The sequence below is a fragment of the Crocodylus porosus genome, unplaced genomic scaffold (assembly GCF_001723895.1).
Source record: "Crocodylus porosus isolate Cpor-Errol unplaced genomic scaffold, CroPor_comp1, whole genome shotgun sequence".
NCBI classification, from domain to species: Eukaryota; Metazoa; Chordata; order Crocodylia; family Crocodylidae; genus Crocodylus; species Crocodylus porosus.
The window spans coordinates 184,957,175-184,973,662 of record NW_017728906.1 but is presented as its reverse complement, the minus strand read 5'-3'; the positions used below and the strand labels follow the sequence as shown (position 1 = coordinate 184,973,662).

The 16,488-nt window shown below is 43.1% G+C and overlaps 1 protein-coding gene across 1 annotated transcript in view; it reads left to right on the top strand.

Moving 5' to 3' along the window:
- Positions 1-16,488, top strand: part of PIWIL4 (piwi like RNA-mediated gene silencing 4) — a 61,280-nt gene that overhangs the window by 34,646 nt on the left and 10,146 nt on the right. The window contains exons 12-15 of the mRNA XM_019530320.1: positions 2,839-3,023; positions 6,134-6,206; positions 6,401-6,601; positions 10,584-10,687. Coding sequence (XP_019385865.1) covers positions 2,839-3,023; positions 6,134-6,206; positions 6,401-6,601; positions 10,584-10,687 — 563 coding nt within the window. The remainder of the gene's footprint in view (positions 1-2,838; positions 3,024-6,133; positions 6,207-6,400; positions 6,602-10,583; positions 10,688-16,488) is intronic.

The following is a 16,488-nucleotide window of genomic DNA, read 5'->3' as shown; positions in this document are numbered from 1 at the left end:
CAGCCGGGGAGGGACCCGTCCTGCACGTCGATCGGTGTGTCCTGGGGCTGGTCTGTGCATGGAGCCCGGTCCTATAGCCTGCCTTCATTTTATAACTACAAGGGTTGGCTCAGCAGCCTAGGATTGAGTGTATGAAAATGGGTATTCGTTATTTTACCATTTGTAGTTGGATGTTTTCTGTAAGCCTTTATGTACTACGTCATCTTGGGTACAGAAAATTCCTTTCTTCATAAGTCTGCTCACCCACCATTAACACCTTTGACATGAGGGCACTGAGCCAGCTCTGAGGCATCTTTTTGTAAAATTGTACATTTTAAAAACCAGCTTTTTTCTAATAATGTGAAGTGCAGTATGCCTCATCTCCCACTGAAAACACTTGCTTCTTTACATAGTGGTGAACCCAAAGCTGATTTGTCCTCAAGTCTGTCAAGTTGACTTTGGGTTGGAGGGAAGATGCTTTCCAGGCAATAGGTGGAATCAGCTCAGCTGCAGAAATCATTTAGTCTGATGCCTTAAGATCAACTCCCAAAATTGCAAGTTCCCTGAAGAAGAAAACCTTGAAATTTCATACGTCTCCTGACCTCCCTACAGAAACAAGCTTTCTTTTCCTGTCCTGGTGTAGGCTCCCCTGTTATTATTACAGACTTGTCAGCTTGCCCTGCTTGGTCCTAGGACCAAATTTGTTTCTAATTCTGTTTTAATTAAAAATTCTTGTTGGGGGTTTTACCTGGTTTTTTTAAAATGTTTTTCCTTTGTTCTGGGTAATAATGTTTATGTAAAAAAACTGTAAGAAAGTTTGTATGAATATTTATGAAATATATTGTACGAATGTCACTCACTTACTCCTTGTTCCAGGCATATGTGTCATCAGGTCTGCTGTTTATGATGTTTGTTACAGAAGGTACCCCCTGCAGGTGGGGTGAATTTCTCATTTGCCTGCAGGCTCATCCCAGATCCCAGCTTACAACTCTTCACACTCAGATTTGGTTATTATTTCCAGGTTGGATCTGTGGAGCAAAGTCAATATATACTCAAGCTAATAAGATTTTCCCAGTACAAGGAAATGAAGAGTTTGATTTCACACTTTGATTAAACCCTATAAAAATGCTGCTATGTTCCCTTAGCAGACTACTAAAACGTGCCTGTCTAGAGAATGACAAGGTGCAAACACTTGACATGTTTACACTATTGTAATCTGCCTTTACACCAGCACAAATGGGTAGTTGGCATAAGACACATAGCCAACACCAGTGTAAAATCATACTGGGGTAAAGTTACCCCAGAGTCAGGACTAACTGGAATACTATAGTATAAGTTACTTGTGTATGGCTCCTGTATCTGCATATTCGGTTACATCTCAGTGTAGTCCTTTGCTCAGCTCAAGCATACAGTGACTTGCTTCTCCAAAACCTCATGGTGAAACATTGTAATTGTGCTTGCTGTGGGCAGCTACCTTGTCTGGTCATCTGACTGCTCTGGACAGCTGTCTGCTTTGGACATCAGTGTACAAACCAGCACATGTCACACAAGTGTAAAGATGTATTACATGTCTGCACCCTTCAGCTTGTTGCAGAAATAGTAGGATGATGCGTAAATACTGTATTTTCTCACATACCATACACCACCAGGTAAAACACACACTTGTTTTTGGGAGTGAGGAAGGGGGGGAAAAAAGATTTTTCTAAAGTTATGGCTGCACAGAGCAAGGGCAGAGCCTAATCTTCAGCTCTCACTCACTCTCCCTTTTCTGTTGAAACAACAGCTGTAATCCTAGCTCCAGATGAAGACTGGTCTCCATGAGTGGATCTGTGATTTTGAAAAGAGCTAAAATAGTCTCTTAAGACTGTGAAAGAGGTGTAACTAGAGAGCAGGCTAAGCTAAGTGTCACACTGCTACTTGCTGTGCGCGAGGACCGGAGATAAAGTTTTCGGGACTTTTAGCGGATGGTGGGGTTGTGCAAGTCCAGCTTGCGCGTTGTTGCGATTAAACAATTGACAAGGAGCGGGTGAGGTGATGAAAAATCGAAGGGTTTTAATTACTTACGGCGGCAGCTGCGGGAGAGAGAAGACAGAAGCAGACGAGAAGAATGCAACCAGCAGTACATGCTGACATGTCACAGTGATAACAAACGGTGTCTGGCAGTAGCTAATCGCGGACGGGAGGCAGCCTCCCCTTTACTATATCAATATCAAAGAAAAGCTAGGTGATATTGTCAGGCTAGTGTCCCTTGTAATAACGGAGTGGGCGATGAACGACCTCGCTCAGGTGCAGCTAGGCACTCCCTTATATTACTAGGTGATGCATGTGATGATGAGCGGTAAGTTCACCCTGTCACCTGTCTGGTTTTCAAAAAGCGCGCGCTGCAACTTTCCCTTCCTTGGTCCCATGACATGAAGGGCAGGGACTCCCGCCATCTTGTCGCCTTGCGCACTAACGCGATTATAATAGGGAGACACTAAGTAGACAGAAAAATTGCTAGAAGGAAGCTTAGCTTAATTAGTGGAACATCAGGACTATTAAAAAGGAAAAATGGTTGTCAACACCCATGACATGAAGAACAATGAACCATTAAGTCTACTGACTCCCTTAGCTGCCTGAATAGAAATGCCACTGCTTCTTCCTGTTGACAAAGGAATCGAAGTGGGGTGCTTCTATTATGAACAGAAAACCAATTTCCCTGCTTAAGTTATGCGTCCCAATGTCTAGGGGCTGATTTTTGCATAAAAGGTGCATGTGTATGTTAGTAAATATGGTATTTTCTGTTTGCTTATGAAGGACTCTCTTCTGAATAGTTTATTTCCTTTTAATTACTAAATTACACTTTTTTTCCTTTGCCAGTGTCTGCCAATGAGTGCTGGTGATTGGTCAAAGGATATGCGTAACATGAAGATGCTTGGAGTACCATCTCTGGACACCTGGTTAATAGTGTGCAGTAACAGAAATGCAGAAATAGTGAAGAATCTTCTGAATTGCCTGAGAAGAGTTGGTGGTCCCATGGGGTTTCGCATTGAATATCCCAAAATGTGAGATTTTTCACACGCTAATTACATTTGCTTTTCGTCATTCATCAGTCTCATTACTACCAGTAGTAATAGCAGCAGCACCTTGCATTTAGGTACCACATACATACGTTACACCTCAGTTCTTCGCAGATCTAACAAATAAATGATGCAGCTGTGAAAAATGAATAATGGCAACACAAGTCAGTCACTCCTCTGTCAAGCATTACTATGCTTTCTTTTACACTGTTCCTCCTTACCAGTGAAAGGATCCCAGATGCAGTCTGTAAAGCCACTACAACCAAGTTATGCCTTAAAACTTGGCTTTTTTGTAATATAAGCAGTAAACTGCAAACTCATGGACTAGATGGGTTGTGAGTTGTGGTGAGTGCCTTTGATTTGGCTAAGAGTTGCTTACATCCTGTTTTTACTGCCCTGTATCCACCAACCAGGCCTGTTAGTTTGTCATACTCACCTCTTTTGAGCCCTTTTAGATCTTAAGCTCTTTGGGACAATAACAGTTTTTTACTCTATGTTTATATAGTCCCTCACATAATGGGGTCACATCCCTGTTTGGCTTCTAGGCACTACCATAACATATACGTCAAATAATAGCAATAGTAATAATAAATTAGTAGACTCTATAGGTGAAAAAATATACGCAGCGAAGTGTATATTCTAAAGAAAAAATTGAATCTAAAACACTAAGTAATATTTCCATCACTTTTGAGACATAATGAAGCAGCTTTTTAAAAATACATAGCAACACTATATGATGGAGGTTTAGGGCAGAGGAGTGAAAAGAAAAAATATCCGTTTGAAAGTAGAAGAGTAATTTAGGGAGACGGATAACCATTCAAAGTCAATAAAAGGGTGCAAGACTTAGCTTAAAATCTCTAGAAAAGATTTCTGTGGCTTCATTCATCTACCATAAACAGAGAAACAAAGGTTAAACTTGAAGCTTTACTGAAAGCTAGATTTTAAAGGATGCAGCTTTCAGCAGACACAGCTTATCTCATGGGCCAGACCACTTCTTCAGTTTATTAGTTCTGTGTTGAGAAGGTAAAAATAACATTTTGAAGTCTCCCAAATTCTGAGGATCAGAAATACTATATTTGCTGTCATACCACATACATTGTTTCCCCCCAAAATTAGCTTTCAAAATTGGGGTACATGTCTTAAGTGGGGAAGCTGATTTTTCTGCCCAGAATAGCAGCGGTGGCATTTCTGTTCAGGCAGTGCTGAGGAAGAAAATGGACTTCATGGAGTGTTAGAATCTACTGGATCCTGTTAATTGTTCTTCACTCAGTAGGTGTTAATGACCCATTCTCAGTTGTAATGGTCTTGATGTTCCACTAATCTAACTATCCTTTTTAAAGTCATTTTGCTGAAGAATTTACAGTTTAGATGCACCTGGTCTTACTCTTCCTGTTTCACAGCCCTACAGGCTGTGTTTAGCTGTTTTCAAACTACTTGATCTGCCCGTAGAATCCAGTCTTCAGCAGCAGCTCCAGTTTCAGCTTTTGGTAGAGTAACTAACAGCTGCTGGCAATTCAAGATCAGAAACTGTGAAAGGGTTAAAACAGTAACTTTTGCCTGAGCAGGAAAGAGAGGGTGAGTGAGCTGAAGATTAGGCTCTGTTCCTGCCATGTGCAGAAGGCAGAAAAGGTTTGTACCTTATACCCTGCCTTCTGCTTGACTTCAAGCTAACACAAGCCAGCTACCTCTCCCTGCTGTATGGAACCATAATTGCAAACAACAGGTGCCTGTCTTATTTGAGAGCATGTGGTATGCGAGAAAATAAGGTATGCTGATCTAACTTTTCCAGTGGTCATGGGCTGTGTTCTCTTCTACTTCAAGACCTACTTAGCCTTAGATAGCAAGACACTGTCATGGAGGCACAGGTCGCTTCTGGAGTCTTGGTATACTGTAGGTTCCTGCTAGAGCCAGACTCACTGTTTGCAAGCCTTCTGATTAGTTTAATAATATAAGCCCTTGTTCTGATGCCAAGATAGTTGAAGCATGTGTCCGTACCCCAGGATCAGATACTTGGGGAAGGTCCATCCCTAGCTTAGAACCTCAGACAGGATTGGTGGGCAAATGTATGCAGATTAAGAGAGCACACTCTCTAGCTTTAATGCTGTGGAAGTAGTGTCATCACAGCAAGTTCATGGGATACATACAGCAGTTCTGTAGGATCAGCTGTTAGTGCTGCTGCAGTGGTTCACTTGTTATGGCATTGTTTTCGTTCTCAAAGGAATGTGTCACAAAGAGAACTGTGATGTTTATGAAGATGCAGCTGCCTTCCAGCCAGCAGATGGACTGCTGGGGCTCATCCCCACATGCAGGGGCATGCATTTGTGCCACTGTGCATGCCCCTGCATGTGGAGTTTGGTGTGGGGTAAGATGCCCCACCTTGGAGAAACAGCTGTTTCCCCATACCTACTGGTTCCTGGCATGCTGGAGGAGCCAGGGAACACCTAAAAGCAGTGAAGAGGTTCTAGCCAGCAGCCAGAGCATCTCCTTGGAGGACCCAGCCTCCAGTTGCTCTGCATACTCCTGAAGTGTGCACCATGCTGTTTTTTTGTGGCAGATTTTTGTTGTTTGTTTTATACCGGGAGTTCTCAATGTCAAATTTTGGTGCTGCACTGCAAATATGTAGTGTGGAAAACAATTGCACATACACTGTGTTTGGTTTGCAGCACCTCAGACAGATTTGAGGCACTGTAAACTGCACAAGTGTGCTCATCTAGATCGGGGAGGGCAAAATGCATCCCGTGGGCTGGATGCAGCCTGCCAGGCTATTCTATCCAGCCTGCCAGGCCCCTAAAAAACTTAGAAAATTAATATTTATCTGCCCTTGGCTATCTGTCATGTGGCCCTCGATGGCTTACCAAAACTCAGTAAGCGGCCCTCCACCAGAAATAATTGTCCACCCCGATCTAGATGCATCTTTAAGTATTAAATGCAATAGAAGAATTGTGGTGTCCCTGGGTGCTGGCAGATTTGGAACCAGACCGATATGACTAAACTTTTGAGTCTGCCTAGTGAATATTTATGAAGATGTACAATGGATTGGTCTTTGCAGAGTTAGTGCATGTCTAAATGTATATACTGTATATTTTTGCCTTCAGACTGCACATACAAGAAAGTACCCTGGCCTTCCTGAGGGCATTGCAGCAGCACGTGAATCCTGAAGTGCAGCTGGTATGTACAGGTTTTTCTTGCTTGTCTGGTGGTGCCTTTCATCAGGATAGACCTTAGGCTTTATAAATTTTTCTTATTTGTAGGGAAAATCATGTATCATTAAACAGGGAAACGTATCAAAGCATAATTAGAGACAGCTGTAGAAGCCCAGCATAGCAGAGCTCTTCATTCTCTTTTCCCCTACTTTCATTTAGGTGATGTGTGTGTTGCCTTCTAATCAGAAGGACTGCTACGACTCGATTAAAAAGTTCTTGATCCTTGACCGACCTGTCCCAAGCCAGTGTGTATTAGCACGCACCCTGACCAAGCCGGGTATGATGATGAGTGTTGCCACAAAAATTGCTATGCAAATTATTTGTAAACTCGGAGGAGAGCTGTGGGCAGTAGAAATCCCTGTAAGTAGTTATTTTAAAGCATTTATTTTTATCATGGCAGATTTTGCTCAAGCAGTCTTTAGTGCATCTTAAGGCCAAGTGATCTTTGGTATGTCTTAAATGTTTAACTCTAGCTGAAGTTGATTTAATCAAACACGGGTTATGCTTCCTCGGCATTCTTCAATCTGAATGCCTCCAAACGCTTTAGATATATAATACTGTACATGAATAATAGCTCCCCATCGTGATGGAGGATCACACATATTGGGGTTCTGTGTTTGTGATGTAGGAGATCTAGGCCTGATGTGATGATTTAAGAAATGAACACTGTATTGATGTTTTTAAACCTGGCACTGTGATTTTCACTTTACAGTAAGTTTGTACGAATACTTAGAAATATGAATACTGGTTGTTTACAAAGGAGATTTAATAAAGGGTTTGATGACAAAGGTTTTACAAAATGCACACATTTTTATAAAGGTTTAAGTAGATGAATGTGAATACCAACATCTGATGAGCTTTTCTTTGATCTCCATTTCTGAACAGGAAATCAAATGTTTGTGACCCCAATGACTCAGTCTAAAATTCTGTAAATAAAAGCTGTGTTTTGGCATGTGGCCACAGGAAACTTGGCTTTGCTTTCTTCAGACATTTTACTTGAGGTTGATAGGGAGAGCAAAGTAAGATATTGCCAACAACATGTTACTTGTTTAGTGTTTTGGCCATGGGCCAGTGAAAGTTGGGGGTCATTGCTTTAGCTGTTAGAAAAGAGAACTGGAAATAGTGTGATATTGTTGTAGAGACCAGGGTTACTGTTCCATTGTGCAAAGCACCTTACAAAGGCATAATAAGATGCAGCTCCTCCTGCCAAAAAAGTAGGATCCTAATAGGCAATGGAAGTGTTTTATTGTTTTATATAGCTATGTAGCTGAGACCAAAGTGACCTGCTCAAGTTGCATAGGTTGCTTCTGGCAAATACAAGATCTGAACCCACGTTTTTTCTTTACTCGGTTCTACTGCCTCATTTGTGAGATGACCTTTTCTTTCTGTAGGAGGAGCCCTTTTTCCAGATTTGCCACTGACTTACTGTGTGAACTCACTTGACCTTTGTCCCTCAGTCTGTTAGCCCTATTTATAATTAGTGTGATAGTAGTATTTATTTCACAGGAGATCAGTGAGGCTTAAGTCCTAGAGATGTTGGTGGGACTTCTTACGTGAGTCATTGCTCAGTGGCATAAGGGTTGTACAAACAAAACCAGGTAGTTCCAATTTGCTCCCACTGCAATCAGAGCCAAGACTTCCATTGACTTCAAAGGAAAAGGTTTGGGCCCAGCGTATGTATTAAGCACGTATGGAAGTTACAGACTTGAGGGTGAAAGTGATTTGTACGTGTCATGTCAACACTTTTGTGACTTCTGAATGAAAGGCCAGTGCTGAGATATGTTTTGCTGTCAGCATTGCTTAGACTTGGAGGGGTAATTCCATTAAAACTTGCTTATTGATGAAATAAAAGGTCACATTTCAGAATATCATAGAACCAAATAGGTTTCTTTTCCCAATCCAGAAATAGAGCAGAAATGAATTCAACAGAATCTTTTGTCTCCATGTTATTCAGGGATGGTGCTTCTAAGCGGTAAATATTTTTGAAGTGGTCAGAAAACAAGTGATTTGATTGTATTCCTTGTACTGAGTGTCAGTCTGCCGATGGATTGGATTGGATTGGATTGGATTGGATTGGAACCAGACCACCCTGTTTCTTTATCTTCATTCTAGCAAGAAAATTGACTTCTTTCAATGTTTTGTCAATATTTATAAAAACAATTTGACAGCAGTGTTGGAATTCAGCTGCCAGAGCTGAGAGAGGAGGAGAGTCGGGCTGCTTTATTTTGTTTAGTATGATCTCTCATTAAGAGATCTCCTTAAGATTCTTCTGTCTAGTCCGACTTCTCATCATAAGAGATGTGAAGACTCCTCAATGAATGATTAGGGCTTGACCACTCCTGGAAAATAGCCTTGTAATAAGTATTCTGTTTTTACAGTTTACTGTGAGCCAGAGAGAAGCGGCATTCACCTGCTGCTTTATCTCTCTCCTGTCTTTAAAGGGTTTACTTAGTCAAATAATTAACATGTTTTATTTTAATATGTGTCTGGTTCTGGTCAGAGTTACTCTTAGTTACATTTTTTAACCCTTGGAAAAGCCTCTAGCTGTTTTGCTGTGTAGGTGAATTTGGCTCTACAAGGCTTTTTGTGTTGGGCTTTTTATATTATGTGAAAATATATGGAAGCCTTGTAATGATGAAGCCCCACTGTCATTACAAATCTCAGTAAAAACACACACAGTATCCCATGGATTTACATTTTATGCTGTTGTCTTTTTAAAAAGCAAAGCAACAACAAAAACACTAAAGGATTTAATTTAAGTAGGTGAGATTAGACACAAAGATGTTGTGGGATTTGGGCTACTTTTCCTCTTTAGAATAAAACATGCTTTGTTTTTTCTAATATGCATGGGTAGAAAAACCATTGCAAAATATGGTACCACAGCATTAGTTTTGTAGAGAACTCATGATTTATCAACAGATAATCATGTTCATTTTTTTACATCTTACTTTATCTCAAAAGATGTAATTCACTTATTGCTGGTTGATTATAATGAGAGTTCTCTGTTTCTTCTCAGATTTTACCCCATTCCTCTTCTAGGTCCAAAGCATGCTACTATGACACTTACCTTCAGTAATAAATATGTATCACATAGTGTACGCAATATATTTTTAATTCTTAAACCATTTGTCCCCTGACAAGAGACAAGGAGAAAGGAAAAACCACAGGTGATAGGTTAGTCATGTTGCATGATGCACACTGGAAGATGCTCAGATGCCAGGGCTCATTAATAACGGCTAAGCAGAACAGACTACAGATAGATGGTGGAAAGTGAGAACCTTACAGAATTAGCAAATTGAGCTTGAAATAATTCAGTAGCTGCGGTTTGAAACTTTGCTTTAATTAAACTGTTGAAAGTATTTCATTTAGCAAAATGAAATTTGAGGATTTGGGGGGTTGATTAACATTTAAACAATAATAGGGTCTCCTCTAACAGTGTTTTAGCTTTGCTTTTAACCATATTTACTCACAGACCACATTCACCTTCCCCCACAAAATCACCCTCCAAAACTGAGGCACATATCTTAAGTGGGGAAGCTACTTTTTCTTTGTTGAAATGGAAGCAAGCAGACACTGACTGGTAGCTGCCAAAGTGGCTGCCACTTCTCTGTGGCCCTAAAAGCAAAAGGGACAGAGTCCAGTTCTAACCCTCTCACAGCCTGAGCACTTTGATCTGGCTCAGGGCAAGTGAGCTGCTGCATGCAGTCTGTAGTATGCTGATGAGGCTTGTGGTGTGGAAGCAACACTTCGTGTATATGATTTATATGATCCCCATACCAACAAAGACTCATAGTGGCTTAAAGTAAGAACAGAACAACTTGAAAAGGCAATTAGCATAAATAAAACAAAATAAGGTAGAGATGCATTAAACAGTGTTTTGGCCTAGCTATGGTTGCTAAATGCCTGCCCAAATAGAAAGGTCGTTTTAGTGCTTCTGAAATATTTGCAGGACCTTAAGTAAAGAATGATTTACAGTAAAGAAGTAACTGTCTTGCTACTGCCCTTGCAAAGGTCTGCAGTCTAGCCTTGTTGCAGTCCTGCCGCACCAGGAAGTTTCTGCTGCCTCACCCAGACTGTGTCTTAGGATAGCACACTTCCCGGGCACTCTGCAGCAGGACTTAAACTGTGTCGCACAGTCAGCTATAACACTGGAAAGTATTTCCTGCCCTACATTCTGCCTTCCAAAAACCAAAGTATGTTTTATTTAGGAGTATGTGGTATGCAAGAAAATATTGCAGTTGTTTCACAAAGTGATTTGGTAAGGCCTGTGGTTGGAGTACTGTGTATAATTGACAATTCATTGGATTGCAAAATCACACTGAATTGAAATGTTACTTCACAGCTGAAATCACTTATGGTGATAGGTATTGATGTCAGTAAAGATGCCCTCAACAAAGGAAGCTCGGTAGTAGGCTTTGTGGCTAGCACCAGTTCCAGAATTACAAGGTAAGCCTTCAGTAACGCTGCTAATACTAGTAAGTCTATAACAATGACTGTCCGCTTCTGAGAGGTGTTCTGTGGCTTAATTGAGACATGCATATTATATTTATATGATATTTTAAATTAAACTGGAATATCTAGACACTGGCAAATTGTATTAGTTGGCTGTGAACTATCATGTAGTTTCTCTATTAAGCCCACAAAGGAAAGAACAGAAAAATTGAAGCCCCGATATCATAGTGTAAAAAATAAATATATATGGTCTGAATGAAATGGAGCTTCTCCTTAAATGGTAAATCATAGGAAGAGAAGTCAATATGGATGAAAGATAGAAGGCTTTGATTTCACTGTTGGGGGGGTTGGAGGATGCTAGGGAGCCCCAGTGCAATGATCAGATACCTGATGCATGTCTCATAATGATCCTGTAGGTGTGCTAGGGGCTAAATACAAAGCAGCCAGAGAAATGCCTTCACAGTAATCTCCTCCCTCCCATGCCCACTGCCAGCACCTCACCCTGGTGATGAAATAACCAGCCCTTGAGGAGCTGGGGGCCCCTGGATGGAGGGCCTGTACCCTTACCTGTATGAGTTAGGTGGAGGGTGTGTGCCCCTGTACATGTCTCTGGGATCTGGCCTCTCAGATTTTGTGGGAATTGTGAAGATGGGAAGCCCAGCTGCAGGTGAGGAGCATGGGTGTGTGTAGACAAAATGGGGGCTCTAAATTGAAGCTGTAGGTTTTTTAAAACATGGCTTCAATTTAGGGCCAGTTAAGCCCCTTCTTGTGCACACACCCGACTTACCTGCCTCTCTGGCGGCAGGGAAGGGAGGATGAGCTGCCAGCAGGCAGAGTGGTCCCTGAGCACAGGGGTGGGGGTTGGTGCTTTCCTCTGTGGCAGTGGTGGCTCCCCCTAGGCGGCACCCTCTCACAGGTACCCAGCTCAGGCGGTCCTAGGGGGGCACCGCAGCAGCGGAGAGAAGCACCGGGTCTCCCCGCAACTCAGGCAGGCAGGCTGGGTGAGGGCGGTGGGGAAGATCAGGTTCACCACTTCTTTTTTTTCTGTCTTAGGCGGAGCCTGCTTTCCTGGGCTGCTGCCAGGCTGCCTGCAGGGCTTCCTGCAGAGCCCCTGAGCTGCGCAGAGCCTGGTGCTTCGCTCTGCAGCTGGTAGGGCAGCAAACAAACTCATAGTTCCATAGTTGGTAGGGTCGGAAAGGAACTGAGCAGATCATCAAGTCCGACCCCCTGCCATGGGCAGCAAAGGATGCTGGGGTCAAATGACCCTGGCTAGGTAATTATCTAGTCTCCTTCTGAAGACCCTTGGAGTAGGAGTTGAGCACTACTTCTCTTGGAAGTTGGTTCCAGATCCTAGCCACCCTGACTGTGAAGTAGTGTCTCGTGATGTCTAGCCTGAACCTATTCTCAGTCAACTTATGGCCGTTATTCCTACTTACTCCTGGTAGTGCTTATGGGAACAGGGAGTCACCCATTGCCTGCTGGTCCCCCTTGGCCAGTTTATAGACCACCAGATCCCCCCTCAGCCTTCTCTTGTGGAGGCTGAACAGGTTCGGGTCTCGTAGCCTCTCCTCATAGGGCCTGCCTTGCTGTCCCCTGATCATGCGAATGGCCCTCCTCTGGACCCTCTCCATGTTGGCCACATCCCTCCTGATGTGCGGCACCCAGAACTGGACGCAGTACTCCAGCTGCGGCCTGACCAGTGCCGCATAGAGGGGGAGGATCACCTCTGTGGACCTGCTCGTAATGCATCTGTGGATGCATGACAAGGTGCGGTTGGCCCTTCTGACTGCATCCCCACATTGGCAGCCCATGTTCATCTTGGAGTCTATAATGACTCCAAGATGCTTTTCTGCCTCTGTGCTGATGAGAGGGGAGTTCCCCAGCCTGTAGGTATGAAAACTCCTCAGAGGAGTTTTAGTTTGCTGCGCCCCAGGTCATTTAAGGTGCATCACGCTGCCAAATTTGCTACAGCAGCTGTAATTAATGCACAATACGCCACCAAGGCGTGTAAACACATCATTAAAACAGTGCAAAAACATTTAGCATGCTTTGAAGTGTTGTGTGCACACACCTCTCATTTCATCTACACACAGCCCATGTGTCTTAGCACAGATCTCTACCACATCTTTAAAGACATCCTTCTCTACAGTCATGAACATCAATTGCTTCTAATGCATTGGAACCCAATAAGCTGTTAAGACCCTGATCGGTGAACACTGTGCCAGCAAAAAAGGGGAATTTTGTGTCCTCTACAGTAATGCTCTAAAACAGCCAGAACCCCTTGGTATCTAGGGAGCAGGTCAGTGATCCCTGATATAGGCTAGGGATGCTGAGTTTGAGGTGCTTACTATATATATGTATCTATGTACACGGATCATCTGTTCATCTGTAACTCAACAAATCTGAGCCCTCATTAATTTGGAGCTAGAGTAAGAGCTGCCCTCTGCAAACCAGGTATGAGATGAATAGCAGTGGGGCAGACTTGTCAAAGTTCCTTGGGGAATGGCATTAGCATTGAACTGAAAAATCTGAAATTTATACTGATAAAGCTCCCAAATGGGCACAGATTAAGGAAGTAGTAAAAATAAAGCCGGCAGCTCACTGATACAGAGGAATGTGTTGATTGGTAAGATGGATGCAGGGAGGGTGCGGTGGCAAGGGGAGGGAATGTGCAGCTGAGTACTGAGGGGAGGGGGGGTTACAGGGAAGCTTGTTACCTGCTTGAGGGACTTAAGGTCTCCTGCAGTGCAGTTTGCCCACCCTGGTGTGTGTGTGTTTTGGGAGAGAGGGGGGAATGGAGGTGCAGCATTGCTCCTGCACTTCCCTTTCCAAAATCCAGGATCTGGCCATGGTTGGGCACAATCAACTTTTATATTTCAGTTAAGCCAGATGTAGGATCATATGTCCAGGAAGAAAGAATGCAGGTCTTACATGGAGGATGAGGACTATGTTCTGGGGTTACCTGGCAGGGGAGATACTGTGATACCATGAGGTGTGCCCAGGTGGTTTTGCTTGCCTGGCTGGGGAGATGCCATTCTTCTTGACCACCACTTGATGGGTTGCAGGGTAGGCCCTGTCCCTTGGTCTGTGGGCAGGCTTACTCCTGCAAGAATCTGTGGATGCCTCTGGGTGCAAGGATCTTGGCTACAACACTTACAGTGATGGGGGATTGCTCTCCGGCTTTCCCTTGAGCTTGCTCCTTCAACCTTTTGGCTTGGGGTAAGCAAGGCTAGGGGGCATCTGAACTCCAAGAGCCAGAAACTGGGGCAAGAAAAATCAGGCGAGTAATAAGGCACAACATGTTAGTACATACAGCAGTTAGTCTGTAGGACAACGTACTGATGTGTATGAGGAATTCCCAGCACTGGAAGATTTAAACACCCATATAGACATGTTCTAGGTCAGGAGTGTCACACTTGCCTGGCCTGCCTGGGATGGATCTGGAACATGGGGCTCTTTGTAGGCCTGCAGTCTTATCTGGATCGGTTAGGTGGAGGGTGTGTGCCTCTCTACATGTCTCTGGGATCTGGCCTCTCAGATTTCGTGGGAATTGTGAAGATGGGAAGCCCAGCTGCAGGTGAGGAGCATGGGTGTGTGTACACAAAACAGGGGCCCTAAATTGAAGTGGTAGGTTTTTAAAAACACCACTTCAGTTTAGGGCCAGTTAAGCCCTTTCTTGTGCACACACCCGACTTACCTGCTTTTCGGGAAGGGAGGGCAAGCTGCCAGCAGACAGAGTGGTCCCTGAGCTGGGGGGTGGTGCTTTCCTCCGCGGCAGTGGTGGCTCCCCCAGGCAGCACCCACCCACAGGTACCCAGCTCAGGCGGTCCCAGGGGGGCACTGCAGCCACGGAGGGAAGCACCCGGCCTCCATGCAGCTCAGGCAGCCTTCGGTAGTGGGGTGACTAGTAGTGGGGTGGGAATTAATGCTGGCATCACTCATGCCATGTCCCAGCAGGGACTCTGTACCTAGCAGTTTCGCAGCTGGCCCCACTACCAAATTCCTAGTCTCCAAGAGCTTTGCAGGCCAGGTGAAATGACTCTGGGCTGGATCTAGTCCGCAGACTGTATCTTTGACATTCCTACTGTAGTTAATTAGAATTAATTCAGGGTTAGTTCTGCAGCCTGTGTTTATGTAACTTAGGTTAGATTATCTGTGTGGTCACTCTGGCCTTAAAAGATACGAGTCTGAAATCTAAGGGCAGAATCCTGTTTCACTTTACACACCCAAATAACACTTACCAAGCGACTTAATGACATTTTGGCCACTTACACAGTTAGCTATCTTATTTCACCTACTGTGTGTGCTATTGTGTGTGCTTACTAGGCTGTGGTCTAGCAGGTTCATGTTTTATAAAAGACTAATCAGATTCCACAATACTCCTCTGAGGAAGATAAATAGGTAGCTCAGTTTGATGAGCACAGGACTGGGAACCAACAATATATTAAGATCTAATCCTGGTGCTACATCTGACCTCTTGTTAGTCTGGGGCAGTTTAGATACTCTTTGTCAGAGCGCTCTGATCTATGAAGTGGGTATATACATTCTTATCTATTTGACATAGGTGTTGTCACAATAAATTAGTTAATGTTTGTTCATACCTTAAGTAGTATTGCAGATGGATAAAAAGACACTGAGAAATGAAATGTCCACTGTAACCAGTGCAGAGTTGGGAATAGCGAGTATGAGGAAAAATACAAACCACTATTTAAAAAGTATCCTTAAAAATATCTTGTTTGAGGAAGATACCAACTAGTTTGAAATGGCTCTAATGATTGAATAGATAAAATGCTTGTTTATTAACACTGAACCAGAAATTAGCACAGTGTTAGAGGATGCTTGCTGCTGAAGGGGCTTCTTTTGGATGAGGTACCAAAAATAAAAAAATTCTGAATTCATACAATGCTAGGGTAGGGGGTTGCTAATATAGTTTCAAGCCTGCAAATACTTGGAAAAATAGAATTATGACACTTAATTGCAATGCTGCATATATTTTATGGCACAGATTCAGTATTAGAGCAAATGACTTTTGTGCAGTCTCACATCTCTAGAAAGCTAAATGTCATACTGGTTTATACAAGTGTATTTGTGTGCAAGTATTCAGTAACCCAGGCAAACTATTTTTTCAAGCACAAGCATCTTCTCCACCAACAATAATGCTGGATATTTTTAAACCATTGAAACCACTCAGTATTATTTATGAAGATCTGTAAGCTGTCTGCAACAGCAGGATCATGTTTCCACAATCTGAACCCAGAAAGGCTTCCTCACAGAGACCTGATGAGGATTTTAGAATGCCAATATGCAGGTCTTCAGCTGTAGCAATGTGATCAGTCAACCTCTTGGAGCAAAATGTTGTTAATGCTCCAACCACAGACATTTAATATGATACTGTGTAGTGCCTCTCTGCATGTTGTTGTTATTATAATAACAGCGATTTTCATTTACGTAGACCAGCCATCTAAGGATTTGAAAATGCCTCACAAGTAATAGTTGACTTATCTTGCAGCACATCTATGAAGGGAGTAAGCATTTTACTGAGGAGGAGAGAAGAACAAGAGATCAAATCCATCTTTTCAAAAATTGCCCATTCTTCAGATTCCTTAGTCTTCTGGGTGCCCAACATAGAAGCCAGTTATCTGGGGTTTTTTGTTTGATCAGTGCAGTTTCTTTGGAGCACTTCAATGCGATGCTGCAGCTAATAAAGTGACCAAAACCCTGGCTTGCATCCATAGATGCTTCTCGAGCAAATCCCAGGACGTCATTCTCCCCTTGTACTCGGCCTTGGTGAGGCC